Genomic DNA, 16,831 nt, shown 5'->3' on the forward strand with positions numbered 1-16,831 from the left:
TCCAAAAATTTGTTCTCTTTTGTGTTGTCTTTTCACTTTCTTAATGGTTTCCTTTGAATCAAAATGTTTTTAATTTTGATGAAGTCCAGTGTATCTTTTGTTACTTGGTCTTTTGGTGTGATAACTATGAAAATCATTGCTAATTCCAAGATACCTCAAATTTTATATATTCCAACTCTAAGACTGGGGTTAAGTGGTGGGATCCTAATGGCTCCTGCCACAGAACCGAAGCACCCTATTTCTCCGTTGACTGTTCCTATGTCTGTCACTCCCACAAAACTCCTCAAGTGTGGGCTGTTACCAAGTGTTCAGAATCTATTGGACACTGGAAAGGGGGTATTTCCATCAATGCTGACTGGATAACAGATACAATGTGTTAAAGGATCAGATCGGAGTCACCTGGAACAGAGACCAGGCCATACATAGAGAAATCTTGGTCACACTGGGTGGAGATCAATTATTCAAGCGTTCTGTGTTCCCACCTCTTTGATGTTCTGTGTTCCTGGAGATTCATATTTGTTCTCTTATCACAAGTCTGCGGAGTTTCAGGTGAGAACAAATGTGAAAGAGACCAAGCAATGACCGGTGTTGGAACATCTGGATGATTGATCAAATGATTCCCAACTGGTTTCTCCTTTCCTGCCTACCCAAAGCCTCTAACAATAGCTAATACTCAAATACCCAGGGGTTCCCAAGTGTCAGGAACTGTCTGAAACACTGTCACATGTGTTAACTCATTTAATCCTCAAAACAATACCAAGAACCAGGCTCTGGCATTATCCTTATTTTACACTGCTGGGAAGCGTGGTCCAAAGAGCAGATACATTGCCTGTCAAAGGTTACTCAACTAGTGAGAAGGGTTGCCAGGGCTTTGTCCTAGGAAGCTGAGGGCCAGCATCTGGACTCTTCATTGACCAACAGGCTATAAATCAACCTCTTTCTAGGTATTCCTTCTGGGTTTGAGGTTTATACATTAAGAAATGTGTTTGTGTGATGTTTCATTATGAATATGAGATCAGGTATAAAGTCTGCCTCCAATCTATAGGAATGGCTTATAGAAGATATAGAATATAAAGCCAAGGTCTTGATCACAAGGATAAACTCCCTGTTGGCTCAGAAAATATCTTCTTACTTGTAGGACTGCCAGGTTTATATGAGATACCGTCATTCACGGCCCATGGGCAATGGTAACTACATGACTTTGTGAGGTAATTACCAATAAAAGGGTATAGAAATAAAGACTAACTTCTTATTACTTAGCCAAATCGACCACATTCTGAATCCCCAGTGTTTGGTCAAGCTGATGGGATTTCAAAAATTTTTTATTTTTAAATTAGGACTTTTCTGATTAATAAATCACAATGAAAGAAAAAGAAATGCCTTCTTGAAAGAGTGGATTCTGAAGACACACAGCAGATCGTCACAAAGCCACTCCCTGGACTGGCTAGCGTTGTGCTCAGGAACCACAGGCCACAAAACAAACAAGGCTGCAACTTTCCTTGTAATCATGAGAGCTGTGACCTGTTTGGGATGAATATTGGTGAGATTTTATAGCATCTCTCATAGGAAAAGGAAGGGCCTCACTTAGGAAACCAGCGGTCATGCTACAGAAGATTACCTGGCACAAGTGCTTCTTTGTCTCAAAGTTAAAAACCTCCAGATCCAACCAGACCAACCAAAAACAATGGGGTTAGACTTGCAAACACTTCATGGCCATGTATTCTGTTTCTCTTTCCTTTCTTTCGCCTGCCCTCCTATGTGGTGGTCCTTCGTCTGTACCCCCGCCTTGTCTTTCCTTCTCCAACTTCTCCTCCTCCTCATGGACCTGGCCTTATCCCGACTTTATACTGTTGGGCAGTGTGGTCCAAAGAGCGGAAACACCGCCTGTCAAGTGTCAAGAACTTCCGCACTCAGTCTGCCTCCCCTTGGGTCATAAGGGCATGCTCAACAGTCCAAAACTCACCCCAGTGGAAATATTTTCTTAATTTGTTTCTCCAGGTCTGCTCCCTTCCTTTGTGGATGTCTCTGAACACACTGCAGATTCAAGAGAAAATCACCCCAGTGCATCCAAATCGCCTCCCCACCTGCTGTCAAGAGCTTTCATCACGGCCCCTTAGGGGGCTGTTCCAGGCCGCCACCATCGGGCCTGACTTTCTTTGTGCTCTTTTTTCTCTCTTCCAGCTTCCCAGCAATCCAGCAACACCGACCCAGTGAGACAGACTGGGACGGAGAATGTACTGGGGTTAAATCCTGACCTCTCTGTGACTTGAGGATGGCTCTGACCAATTCTGAACCTCAATTTCCTCCTCTAATATGAGTGAGCATAATAGGACCTACCCCGTAGGCACCCTAGAAACAGCTGTTGTAATTCTGAACAAGCATGTAACACTTCCTCTGTGCACAGAGAAAGGGTCCCAGGGACTTTTCCTGGACAGTTTATTTCTGCTTCGGCGTCTCTGATCACAAAGTAGGGATGGCCCGATGCTCACCTCTGTGCCAAATTCAGTCTCCGATTCTCTCTCGCTGGGACTCCGCAGGCGCCGCGGTCGTGGGGTGGGGATTTCCTGCAGCAATGCACTCTCTGCTTTGGACTAAAAATCAGACAGAAAATGACTGCAGCCACCATCTCAGAGAATAATCGGTAAAACAAAAATGAAAACAACAACAAAGCTGCAACTCCTTAAGGGGAGGAGCAGAGGAAATGGTGCAGAAGAGTGAACTTCCGTTCTGAAGCACAGATTTTTCTGTGTGCCAAGGCAGAGTGCCACACTAACATTTAGAACTTGTGCAGCCCACGAAGCAAGCTAACAAACCCTGCAACGCTGCAATAGGCAAGGCACGAATACGCATGCGGTTTCACTCACCCTCGCGGCTTGTAATTTCTCTCTCATACGTTCCCTCATGGAAAATTCTGCAAAGCCTGTTCTGGAAGCCGAAGGAATTGGAGGTAAGCCTTAAAAAATAAAAGAAAATTACTTTAAAATATTTTTTCCACCAGGAAGATTAAATAAAAATAAATGAGATAATTTTTTAAATTTTGCCAATTTCAAACTTCCCATCAGCAATCATGAGATAATGCTGACAACTGCCTCGTGACGTCAGTGTGCGTGTCTTGGCTTCTCTGAGACCCACAGCAAAAACCTTCGTCCTGCCAGGGACTGTCACCTCGATTTAACTAAGAATAAAATGAATATCACTTGGCCACTTGGGGCACGCAAACTTACCAGTTCAAGTACCATTGAAAGAGCCTCTCAGTTTGTTGAGAAATAAACAGACTGGTGAGATGAATGAATGGTGAATCAGTTTGGGGGATTAGGGTTTAGTTTTAACATCGCTGATGACTTTGACCAGGCCGTAACCCTGGGCTATAGCGTGGACACAACATAAATTTTGTACACACTACTGAGCATACAGGAACATCATGAACTATTAGACACTGAATGTATGTCAGCCCCCACATCTGTGTGTTGAATACACTTCTTTATCAATCTTTGTGCTGGCTCCCTCGAGGAGGGCCAAGGTATTCTCACTGCCAGCTATTAAGATGAAGACTGATAGATGAGGGGCTCCACTGTCACTCACTTAGCAAGGACTATGCTTAAGAAACGGTCCCTGACCTACACTCTCTAGTGCTGTAGTCCACTACAGGAGAGGTGGAAACACAATGGAGACCTTGGGGACCTGGGTGTTAGGGTGGTTGAGCAGACTGCCTCCACTGGAAGGGAGGAGATGAGGCTGCAAGAGGAGTTTGGGGGGCTTCTGGCACCCCATGGAGGAATCTAGACTGTGTTCTCCAAGCAGTGTGAGGTCTGGAGGAACAGGCGAGAGGAGGAGTGAATGCGAGCAGCAGGTTTGGAAGCTTCATCTGGGGTTGCAAGTACCGACTAGTTAGGAGGGAGCGGGCAGGCACCAGAGACCTCAGCTAGGATATCCTAAGGGAAGAGCAGCAGTGGGAGTCAGAGAGGCCCCTGAAGGAAAATACAACAAGTCCTGGTTGTGGCAGCATCTTCTGGGAACATGAGAGATGCTCAGGCCATGCCCTAGACCCACTGAGTCGGCACCTGGAGGCTCACTCTAGGAAGCCTCAACACATGCACTGAGGGCAGAGGAACCTGGAACAGGGGAGGAAAAGTGGAAGGTGTCAGGGTCTTCAGAGCTGGTCAGGAGGGTGATGCTGCTGAGAGAGAAACGGGGAGGGAATGCCGCCTGGGGGGCAGGTGCTTGTGATGGGGCCAGGATGAGCCCCAGGTGCTTGCCCAGGACAGCAAGCTTTGGGAGCAGGGGCCGGACTGGAAGGTGGAGACTTGGAAAGCACTGGACCACGATGGGTGCTGACATTTGTTTCCTGAGGGACACTTGTAGGTAAGAGCACCCACGGGAGGGCAAGGGCCAGGGAGGAATGAGAGACAGGGGAGGAAGAGAAGCAGAGAGGAGGGGAGGAGAGGCAGAGGCACTGGGTGTGCAGGGTCCCAGCACCAGCTTAGCACAAAGACATCGTCCTGGCTCCCAGGTGGTTCCTGGAGTTGTGCTAAACTTTTGTGTGATAGATACAAAACACCACTAACACCACACTCCCAACCAAACCACTTATTTCATGCCTGTGCAGGCTGAAATAGGCACGGTAACAATTTTAGTCTTGCAGGTGAAGCTCAAAGTTCTTTAAGAGAATCTTGATAAAATGCCTTTCACATTCCTTTCAATCTATTTTTTTCTGGAGAAAAATAAAAACAAGTCCTTTTCCATTTTAAGGATCACATAACTGTGATAGATGATGTCTTTGTGACACCGGCTCAGAGTCCCGACACTTCTTCATTGCCCTTGTCGTATTCTAGCTTTATGTATGGTTTTTCTGTGACTGTTTGAGTACTACCGCTTCATTTCCAGTTCTGAGGTTCGAGCCACACAGGGAAGGCACCTGCGGGCTGCCTGAGTGGGAAGGTGGGGGTGTCCAGACTGGCCCTCCAGTGCTCGTCCATTCTTTCTGGCTGACCACCTGCTATGTCTGTCTCCCCACTCCCTCTGGCACCTGAGAAAGGCCCTTTTCAAAATTAATCCATTAAACATGAAAAACCATCTTGCTTATTAACTCATGCTTCCATTTAAAATTTTAACTTTTCTAGTTCCCTTAAGTGAGTTACTACTCGTGGCACCATACAGAGCAGTGTCACTGCCCTGCCCATCTTTCCCCTCTAATCCCTGGCAAACACTGACATTTTTGCTGAATTTTTTCAAAGTCTGGGCTATGCGAATGGCATTTGGTGCAGCAGTTGAGACACTGCTTGGGACGCCCATGTACCACACTGGAGTGCCTGGGCTTGGGTCCTGGCTCAGCTCCCTGCTCGTGTGCACCCTGGGAGGCAGCAGTGGTGGCTCCAGGGCTTGGATCCCTGCCACCACATGGGAGACTCAGAGGCAGTTTCCAGGTTCAGCCTGACCCAGGCCTGGTTGTGGGCCTCGGGGGAGTAAATCAGGGGATGGGAGATCTATTCCTCTCTGTCTCTCTGCTTTTCCAGTAAGTAAAAATGCAAAATGAAAAATCTGATAAGTAAAATTCTGATAAATAAGTAAATGAAATCTTAAAAAATGGGGAGGCAGCATCGTGGCATAGCATGTTAAGCTGCTGCCTGCAATACCCTGTATGGGCCTGGATTTGTGGCGAGGCCGCTCTACTTCTGATCTAGCTCCCTGCCGGTGTGCTTTGGAAAGCAGGAGATGGTCCTGCCACAACACATGGAGACCCAGATGGAATTCCTTGCTCCTGGCTCAGCCTGGCCCAGTCCAGGCCACTGCAGCCATTTGGGAGGAGTCAACCAATACAACTCAGCCATAAAAAAGAGTGAAATCCTGTCTTTTGCAACAAAATGGATAATAAGCCAGACCTCAAAAAGACAAATATCAATATGGTTTGATTTGTGGTATATAATAGAGTACAAAAAAAGAATGCGTATGAATGAAATTGATATCTTGAGATTTATTATTTATAGTCCTTATTTATAATCCTGAGAAGCAATGGCCTTTCAATTTGTTGAATTCTTTGTTTAGTGGAGGATTAAACCTGTGACTATGAAGTAAATTGAAAGTATGTTATTGCAAAAATTATAAGAGAAAAAGGAAGTAGGAAGGAGGGAGGAAAGAGGGAAGGAGGAAGGGAAGTATCATTATGGGCTTAAAATTATATACAGGAAACGCATGAAAACTTTCCTCTTTATACAAATAAATAAAACTTAAAAAAGATTCCCAAATCTGGTTCCATGTACATCCTCTTCTTAGCTAGAATGTGACCATCGTGAGGGCTTTTGTACTTGATATGAGGGATGGAAACCCTTATAAAGGAACCAGGAAGGTGTGAAGAACATTATACTTAAAAGGTACTGCAGGCTGGCACTGTGGCTTAATAGGCTAATCGTCTGCCTGCGGCGCCGGCACACCGGGTTCTAGTCCCGGTAGGGGCACCGGATTCTGTCCCGGTTGCCCCTCTTCCAGGCCAGCTCTCTGCTGTGGCCCGGGAGTGCAGTGGAGGATGGCCCAAGTGCTTGGGCCCTGCACCTGCATGGGAGACCAGGAGAAGCACCTGGCTCCTGGGTTCAGATCAGCGCGGTGCAATGGCTGCAGCAGCCATTGGAGGGTGAAACAACGGTAAGAGAAGACCTTTGTCTGTCTGTCTGTCTGTCTCTCTCTCTCTCTCACTGTCCACTCTGCCTGTCCAAAAAAAAAAAAAAAAAAAAAAAAGGAAAAAAGGTACTGCAAACAAAATCACTGATGCTCATATGTGTGAAATCAGGTGATGAAGACGCCACTGTTTCAGGAGAGCATTGTTAACACGACGTGTCTGGAAAGCCAATGGCACCAATTCACTCCTCTGGTAACTAGCAGGGTTTAGTCCTTTCTTTTTACTTTGGTAGAACATGGCAGTGTTTCTCTCAACAGTCGGAAATTCTAAGACAATCTCATAGAACATTTTATTCTGCTTCATTGCCAATTCCACTACTTATCAGCCACGTGATCCTCATCTGGCCCTGCTGTCCCTGTGCTGAGGATGAGAACCGACTCACAGGTGTGAGCAGGGTGTGAGGAAGAGCAGTCAGAACTGACACAGCCGAGACAAACCAGCACGATGACGTCTCTGCTTCTCAAAGGCAAAGTGAAGGTGATGAAAACAATTTTTGAAATGATTCAAGATAGGATTCAGCAGCATACATGAACCTAATGGTTAATGAATTTTAGGATGTTTCCACTCAAATATACACATAAATTCAGTGTACAAAATACATAAGAAATACAGGCTGCATTGACACATTCATGTCTTCCCTTAAGAGGCAGCAGGGGACAAGTGTTCAGCAGTGTCATGCTTCTTTGTTAGAATACTTATTAACCCAAGGGGCTGGCACTGTGGCTCACTTGGTTAATCCTCCACCTGCGGCGCCGGCATCCCATATGGCGCTGCGTTCTAGTCCCGGTTGCTCCTCTTCCAGCCCAGCTCTCTGCTGTGGCCCGGGAGTGCAGTGGAGGATGGCCCAAGTGCTTGGGCTCCTGCACCCGCATGTGAGACCAGGAGAGGCACCTGCCTCCTGGCTTTGGATCGGTGCAGCCCCGTCCGTAGTGGCCATTTGGGGAGTGAACCAGCGGAAGGAAGACCTTTCTCTGTCTCTCTCTCTCACTGTCTATATCTCAACTGTCAAATAATATAAAAAAAGAATACTTATTGACCTAAAGTTACCTTAACCCCAGGCTTGCAAATGTCTCCCTACCTTCTTTTTCCTTCAGCCTAACTGGATTCTCTCCCCTTACAGGATTAGGAAAACGGTGGACGCTGCCAGTATTCACTTGAATGCTTCTGTCCTATCTGACCCCATAGCAAAGACAGCCATGTTCTCCTAACATAACTGCATCGCATTTTGAAGTATGTTTCTATTCCTTCTTCTCATGTCTCCAGATTGCGGTGATCTGGAGTCCTGATGCCTCCCCCCACTTTTTTCTTTCATAACAGCTTTGTTGGGAGACACACCACACAGCTCACACTTTTATAATGTACAATTCAGTAGAGTTACCCATTCATCAGTTGATGGATAGTTGGGTACTTTCCACTTTTTGGCTATTATGAATTATGTTGCTATGAGTCTTTGTGTACAAGTATTTGTATGGACATATGTTTTCAATTCTTTGGTGTTTAGATCCAGTTGTTGAATTGTTAGGTCATATGCTAGCTCTATTTTTAACTTTTTGAGGAAGTACCAAATGTGTTTCAAAGTAGCTACATCATTGTACATTCCTACCAGCAACCCACATGAGTTCCAATTTCTCCACATGCTTGTCAGCACTTGTGATTATCTGTCAATTTTTATTATTAGCTATCCAAGTGGATAGGGACCTGGCGGGGGATTGGGTAAAGGGGTATCCAGCTGTGGCTTTAATTCCCATTTCCCTAAAGACTAATCATGTTGTGTATTTTTTCAAGTCCTTCTTGGCCAATTGTACATCTTTTTTGGAGAAGGTCTACTCAAGCCTTTTACCCATTTTTAACTTTGGATATTGGCTTTTTTATACTCTGGATACTACACCTTTATCAGAAATATGACTTGCAGATATTTTCTCCCACATGTGTGTTGCACAAAGCTTTGACATCAGCTAGAGATGAGAGCTCGAGGGTTTCTCTGGTCTTTCCTGTGCATGCAGGAATTGTGCTGTTTTTCAAAGCTGCATATGGACAGTTTATTCCTTCTAAGGCTTGTGTGTGTGTATGTGTGTGTGTATGTGTATGTGTATATGTGTGTGTGTCCAACAGATGGATAGTTATTATCAGAGTGAGCTCTCATCCAGGTCAAAAAATACCATCCCCAAGTATAGAGATTTTCAGTGACCTACAACACGCAGGTCAAACAAGGGCAATTCTTGGGCAAGAAGACCTTTGGGGAGCCCCAGCTGCATTTCCCCTCCCAGTTGCTGCCTGGCTGTGTTGTGCACAACTAGGTGTGAGACTGCTGGCTCCAAGGCTTCTGTGGAGCTGGGAAAAGGCACTGGGATTAGGGCAATGGAACACACCATTGAGCTTGCTGCTCCCACTGACATTCAGCTGTTTCTCTTGAAACAGTCCTTGGAGAGTTACAAGCTTTTAGTTAATTTCTTTTTTAAGAAAAAGTTTTGACCATGTTTTCTTGACTTTACAGAGAAGTGGGTTTTCTAAGAGTCTTACTCCCCCAAATGTGGAAGGACCCTCCCTTCTCCTGTTTTCCCCAGGGTCCTTGTTTTGGGAATCTCACTGCCTAGACAAGGGCACTTGTGTACCTGTGAGTACACAGAATGTTCCAGGGACTCAGAAGTCAGACATGGGGTACTTGAGTTTGGATTTGAATTGCTATTATTTAACTTTATATAGGTGTAGACTAGGTGAGCGCGACAATGATTCTTATTGAATTTTCTCTTTCCATCTTCCTACTCTACATAAAGAATATACTTCCAAAATTTTTTACTTATTTGACTTTTCATCATCAAGAAATACTTGCCAGATTTTACACTATCTCTGTTTTCATCAATCTTGGCTTACTGGCAGTTGCTATACAGCTTAATCAGAGATTCAGTTTGTTAGCACAGTAAACAATAAAGGACTTTTAGGCATAAAAATACATAAAATCCAAAGCAGACATGCAATGAAGAAATTCCATAATAGCAAAAAAGGGAATGGTATAAAATTTCACACTGTTAAGGAAAAGCTTATTATTTCTAAAATAGATGGTGGTGGTGATCACATCACTGTGGAATGTAGGTTCCTTTGGATAACTTTAAAAATGATGTAACAGCTTTATTTTAAAACATTAATATTTGCAATATGCTAGCAATTAAGTCTTTTTCAAGTATTTAAAAGTATTATAAAAAAAGTTTATGGCAATTTAAAGAGAAACAAGGGGAGTCTAGTGTTTCCTTAATGCTTGTGGGGTGGTGGACAGAAAGGCTGGAAGAACACTGGCCTGGACTGCCTTTGGTTTCTGCCTGTCCTCTCCCTGATGCTCAGACTCAACCCTCGCCCACAGCCAGCCCGCCCACCCCCGACTCCGCTGTGACTTTCAGTGACACAGTGTCAATAAGCAGTTGGGGCAGATGATGAGACGGAAGCCAGCTGGACTGCAGTGGCAGCCATGGCAGACAAGCAGAGGCTACATCCTGAAAGCTCGAGGGACAGTCGGGTACAAGGGCTTAGGCCATCTGCTAAGCCACAGCAGTGCTCTGCCAACACAGGGCTTGCCTCTGTTGTCAGGCAGCACAAACCCAGAGCAAGGGAAGGGCCCAAAAGCTCAAATGGTGGTTGCTGCTGGGATGTGAGTGTGGGGGATGATGTTTTCTATTTCCTTCTCTTTGTTTTCTTATCTAAAATAGACTAGGATCACTTGTGAAATTTTTGCTATAAGACAGAGCGCAAGCAGGCTGTCTATGGGGCATGAGCCCCAGAACTGTGGATAGTTCATAGTTACTGAAGGGCTCTGTGGGGACTATCTCTGGCCAATTTCTTGTTTAGTTTTCTCAGGTTTATTCTTTCAAAGTCTCAATAACATTTTACTTTTCAATTAGCTAAAAACTTGACAGCCCTTATTCTGGCACATGTCTCCTTCTGACATGGGGACCCTTGGATCTTGGGGTTCCCTCTCATGCTCTTCATGGTCCTTTAGACCTCTAGGCTTGGGGATCAGCCTCCCAGATGAGACCTGGTATTCCAGTGTCACTGTGCTATAAGCATAGAGCCAGCTACTTCAAACAGGATTATCAGAGACTCTGAAAGAGGCAAAGACCTTCACAGCTCTATTTGATGGGAAAATCGTGCCTAGAGTTGAGTCTTCTACAGTGTTTTGTCAAGAGTGTATAAAAATGTTAAAAGGCATTTGAGAGGGACAGGAACTGTGAGAGAAATGGCAGGTTAAGTGTAAGTGGTCTCATAACAAGTTTATGAATTTCCAAGAACTTAAGTGTTATGGAAAACTTCCCAGTATGGAATATTTTTGCAAGGAGCTAACTTCTGACAGGACACCAATATTCTATGTTCCCCAATTTTGGAAATTCTGGATTAGAGAATCTCACCTCTACTTTTCAATCATGGAACCAGTAGATTTTCATTGCACACCAACTATGCATTCGAGGCACTAGATGGACTCCCATGTCTAAAATGTCCAGTGGTGACAAGGAGAGACAAATGAGGCAGGATCAGGGATAAGCAGAGCCGAGAAGGTACATTACAGTTTAACAGTGTGGTCGACCAAGGACCTCAAGGTGACATTGGATCAGTCATCCAGCCATGTGGACGCCTGGGGAGTCAGCATTTTCAGACTAAGAAATCTCTTTTACAAAGACCCTGAGATGGGATCATGCCTGGTAGGAGAGCAGGACACCACAGGGGAGCCCCGGGCATGGGAAAGGAATACTAGAATATTGGGTCCTACAGGTAATGAGCAGGCCAGCTGTGTAAGCCATTGCAAGGAATTCAGCTTTAATTATGAGAGACACTGGAGGGCTGGAACATAGGAGTGAGCATGATGTTTTCATGGGATCACTCTGATTGCTAGGCTGAGAATGAGGGTGAGAAGGAAAGCAAGGAGATTGATTCGGAGGCTACAGCAATTTTCTAGATGCGAGATGAAGAAAGCTTGAATCAGAACAGTGGTAGAAGTTGTGAGAAATGTTATAGTTTAGATCCACTCTGAAGGTAGAGCAGACAGGACTTGGTGATAAATTGGATGCAGGCAGATACAAAGACAGGAGACAAAGATGACTCCTAGTTTTTGACCCAAGCAATAGAAAAGTGAAAAGCACATATAGTGAGATAGGGAAGACTGTAAGACAAACAGATTTGGATTGGAAGAAAGATAACAGAAACTTGGTTTCAGACAAAATTTGTGTTGTCTCAAAATAGACCATATACCTAACTAAATGTAAGAGTTTAAACTATAAAATTTTAGGAGAAAACACAGAAGAAAATTTTCATGACCTTGGGCAGGAGAAGAACTTTTTAGAAACAATCCTAAAAGTACAACCCATAATAAATAAATTTCAATTTATCAAAGCTGAAACCTTTTGTATTTCAAAGACATTATTGACAAGTAAGAATATTTGTAAATTATGTGATAAAGCACATCTAGCAAGAATTTAAAGGACTTATAACTGTATAGTAAGACAAATCATCCATTCATAAATGAGAAAACATTTAAATAGACATACAAGTGAATAAGAAAACATACTCAAAAGCATTAATTAGGGAAATGCAAGTTAAGAATATGATGAAACACCACTATGTAGCTATCACAAAGGCTATAGTTTCAGACAAATGATACGAAGTGTTGGAAAGGATATAGAGAAACTGGAACTCTCATACACTGTTGGTAGGAAAGTACGATGATACAGCCATTTGGGAAAACATATTAGCAGATTCTTCAAAAGATAAATGCAAAACTATGATGTGAGCCAGAGATTTTAGCACTAGAAATTTTACCAAGAGACATGAGAACATAAATCTATACCAAAGTATGTCACAAAAACTCACAACACCATTCATAACATCAACAAATTGAATATAATCCAAAAGTCGATCAACAGGTGAATGCATAAACATGATATGTCCAAATGGTGGAGTATAATTCGGCAGTAAAGAGAAATGAATGTTGTTACATGGTACAGCACTTAAGAATCTCAAAAAGCATTATTTGAAGAAGCCGAGATGGACATGACTATGTAACATATTATTTTATCTATGTACAATGTCCAGAAAGATTTATAGGGTTGGAAAACAGACCAGTGTCTGTCTAGGGCTGGGGTGAGAATGGAGATAAACAGGAACAACAGAGCTTTCTGGGGGTGTTGAAATGTTCTAAAATTGTATTAGAATGACATTGTACAAGTCTATACATTTATTAAAAATCACCGAATTGTATACTCACCATGAGTTAATTTATGATATGTAAATTATACCTCACTAAGACTATTAAAATATGAGTGGTTTATAAGATATGTAAAAATGGAATATCAAGTAGGCAGTTTCATTATTTAGTTTGGAAGAGATCCAGGCTAGATGTAAAACTTTAGTACTGATCAGTGTATAAATAGAATTTAAAGTCTGAGATGACAAGAAGAATGAGTGTTGATAAAGACAACAGGAAGAAGCCCTGAGCCTGGTGCTCCAACACTGAGAGGTTGGGAAGTGAGTGGAAACTGACAAAGGAGATGGATGGGTGCAGCCAGTGAGGCAGAGGGAGCATCAGGTCAGAGGAGGCTTGGAGAAGTGGAAAAGCAGGGGGAGGCAGGGTGCTGCATCAGCTGCTGTGGAAACGGAGTTATGAGAAAGACCAAGAAGCTGGTACTGAACTTAGGAAATGTGCGATTCCTTGGCAACTTTGACAACAGAAATCTCCATGGACAAGTGAGAATGTGAGTTAGAATGGAGTAAGTTTAAGGGGATTGGAGGAGAAAAAATGGGGATATATGAATCAGAGGAATTTGCTGTAAAAGAGAAGAGGGAATTGGGGTTGTGGCTAGAGAGGAATACGTGGTCATGCCCTTCCTTATAACTAATGATAAGGGGTAGTATTTATTTAGTACACATCTTATTGCTTTTGTGTAGTCCTCTCAGAACCACAGGAGGAAGTGAACTGCAGCACTGGTGAACTCCTTGGCATTTCCTGCGTTCTGCTGGGCTGCAAGGCAAGTCCCAAGGCCCGGCTCCTGCAGGCAGATCTGCTGTGTCTCACACTGAGCCATATATCATGAGTTATATTGCACCAAATACGTGAACTTCTTGGGTCAGTTTCTGCAGGTCTTGATGACTTTCAAAAAGTATGCCTAAAATAAATGATTCCCTTTCATTTACATTAAATTTCACTGCATACCCAACTTTCTTTTCAACTGATACTGAGAAATTGGCTCTGCAATGAAGCTTTAATCAGAGAGACTAATATAAATGAATGGAAAACAGATGTAAGTAATGGAGAAATTTATGTTCATAAGAAACTACTTAACATTTGATAGTTACTCCCTTAAGAGATGGAGTAACATGGAATCATGGGGGATTCTGTGTACTTTTCAACTAGATGTTTATTTGATCTGGAACTTGTGTGTTCAATGAAATGCTTTATGTGGAATGTCATGACTACATACATGCTTGATTAGAAAATTAGAAGCCAAATGTTTCACTGCACAACTTCGTCCATTGGGAGGTGGCACCTGTGGGCATGCATCTGGTGTGGTGTGTGAGGTCATAAGATCAGGGTCTCTGAATGCAGTCTGACCTTGACAATACCTGAAGCCCTCTGGAGAGGACAGTGTGTGACAGAAGGGCACAGGTTCCAGGTGGGGGACTGGGCTGAAGCACAGGGGCGGGGAGGGAGGGAGGCACATTGCAGACCCATGAGATGATTGGGAAACAGAAGGTTATGAGAAGAATCAAATGTCTGGATCCAGATGGACAGAGCTGGTTGGAAGGATGGGGTGGCCATGGTGCCAAGGTGGCACATAAGTGCACCTGAGCCAGAGCAAGGCCTGCAGGGAAAAATAAGAGCCCTGTTCATTCAGCAAACACTGTGCCATACCATCTGCATATCAGTGTTGTGCTCAGCAGAACTCTAAGTCAGGCTCTTCCCTCAAAGACTTTTAGTCCGGTGAAGGAAGACAGCACTGTGTACAGAAAACAAGATGATTTCAGACATTCACAAAGGCATAAGAGCTACAGGAGCATAGAAAGGTCTACTTGGTCCACATTGGGGCTCTCCAAAGAAGGATGTGTCTATATAGGGTTCTGAAAAATGTGTAGCTAGAATATGGTGATACTGTAAAAATTCTAAACTGGCTTTATGCCCCATACTGAGTCCCTTGTAGGTCACTGGGAACCAATGATGACAGTGCTGGCTGGGTTGTAGCATTGCCATTGTACCTTCTGCGTCAACTGTACATAATTAGCTCTAAAACCAAAGTTAAGGTTTGGGTGTACAATGACACTATAGTGCTACAATTAAGAACACAGATTCTGGGGCCGGCGCTGTGGCACAGTGGGTTAAAACACTGGCCTGAAGTGCTGGTACCCCATATGGGCTCCGGTTTGAGACCTGGCTTCTCCACTTCCGATCCAGCTCTCTGGTATGGCCTGGGAAAGCAGTACAAGATGGCCCGAGTCCTTGAACCCCTGCACCCACGTGGGAAACTGAGAAGAAGCTCCTGGCTTCAGATCAGTGCAGCTCCAGCTATTGCAGCCAATTGCCGAGTGAACCATCGGATGGAGGACCTCCCTCCCTTCCTCCTTCCCTCCCTCCCTCCCTCTCTCTCTGCCTCTCCTCTCTCTGTGTAACTCTTTCAAATAAATAAATAAATCTTTTTTTTTTTTTTAAAAAGAACAGATTCTGAAAGTCAGCAGGTTTGAGTGTCAATTTTGGCTCCACCACTTTTAGCTGTTGATTCTCTAAAACAATGCCTGATTATAGGACTGATCTGAGAATTATATAACATAATACACATAAAGACCTTAGCACAGTGCCTACCAGCTTTTTGCCTAGCTCAGCAGAAAATCTCCTAATAAAAGTTCAAAGGAAAATAAAGTAAAAATAGGAATATTTTTGGAAAAATGGCAGGACCAAGTTGTTACTTATCAATAGTCACCTTGAAAGTAAATAGCCTCAACTCTTCAGTTAAAAGATACAGACTGGCTAAATGGATTAAAAAACAAAACCCATCTATTTGCTGCTTATAAGAAATACATCTCACCAACAAAGATGCATGCAGAATGAAAGTAAAAGGATGGAAAAAGATAATCCACGCTAGCAGAAACCGAAAAAGAGAGCTGGTGCAGCCATCCTAACATCAGACACAATAGAGTTCAACACAAGAAGTGTTAAGAGACAAAGAAGGGCACTATGTAATAATTAAGGGATCAATTAAACAGGAAGATGTAACTATTATAAACATATATGCACCTAATTACAGGGCACTTGGCTATTTAAAAGAAATGTTAAGGGATATAAAGGGAGACATAGACTCCAATACAATATTATTAGGGGACATCAATACCTTACTCTCAGCAATGGACAGATCAAGCAGACAGAAAACCAGCAAGGAAACAGTTAATGGACACTACAGACCACATGGAACTAATGGCTATCTACAGATCTTTTCATATGACAGTTGCAGAATGTACATTATTTTCACCAGTGTTTGGAATTTCCTCTAGGATAGACCACATGTGAGGCCATAAAGCAAGTCTCAGCAAATTAAAAAAAAATTGAAATCATATCATGAATCCTCTGACCACAATGGAATGAAGCTGGAAATCAACTCAAGAATCTCTAGATCATATGCAAACACATGGACACTGATAACATGTTCCTGAATGAACAGTGAGTCAATGAAGAAATCAAAAGGAAATAAAGAAATTTGTGGAAATGAATGAAGATGGCAATAAAACATTTCAAAACTTATGAGTCGGGCTGATGCTGTGGCATAGTGGACTAAGCGTCTGCCTGTGGCAATGGCATCCCTCATGGGTACCAGTTCTAGTCCTGTCTTCTGACTTCTGATCCAGCTCTCTGCTATGGCCTGGGAAAACAGTAGAAGATAACCCAGGTGTTTGGTCCCCTGCACCTGTGTGTGAGATCCGGAAGAAACTCCTGGCTTCTGCCAGCAGATCAGCCCAGCTCTGGCCACTGGGGCCATTTAAGAAGTGAATCAGTGGATGGAAGACCTTTCTATTTGTCTTTCCCTCTGTCTGTAACTTTACCTCTCAAATAAATAAAATATTTAAAAAAAACTTCTGGAGATATAGCAAAAGCAGTGTTAGGAGGAAAGTTTATAACAACTGGCCCCTATGTCAAGAAAT

The 16,831-nt window shown here is 43.4% G+C and overlaps 1 protein-coding gene across 5 annotated transcripts in view; it reads right to left on the reverse strand.

The window, feature by feature from the left end:
• CC2D2A (coiled-coil and C2 domain containing 2A) overlaps positions 1-16,831 on the reverse strand; it is a 150,388-nt gene that overhangs the window by 107,008 nt on the left and 26,549 nt on the right. For all 5 annotated transcript variants that reach the window (XM_062212709.1, XM_062212708.1, XM_062212705.1 and 2 more), the window contains 2 exons: positions 2,865-2,953; positions 2,490-2,591 (listed from right to left, as the gene is read on the reverse strand). In XM_062212709.1, the coding sequence (XP_062068693.1) occupies positions 2,490-2,591; positions 2,865-2,953 (191 nt within the window). The remainder of the gene's footprint in view (positions 1-2,489; positions 2,592-2,864; positions 2,954-16,831) is intronic.

Source organism: Lepus europaeus, chromosome 16 (genome assembly GCF_033115175.1).
Source record: "Lepus europaeus isolate LE1 chromosome 16, mLepTim1.pri, whole genome shotgun sequence".
NCBI lineage: Eukaryota > Metazoa > Chordata > Mammalia > Lagomorpha > Leporidae > Lepus > Lepus europaeus.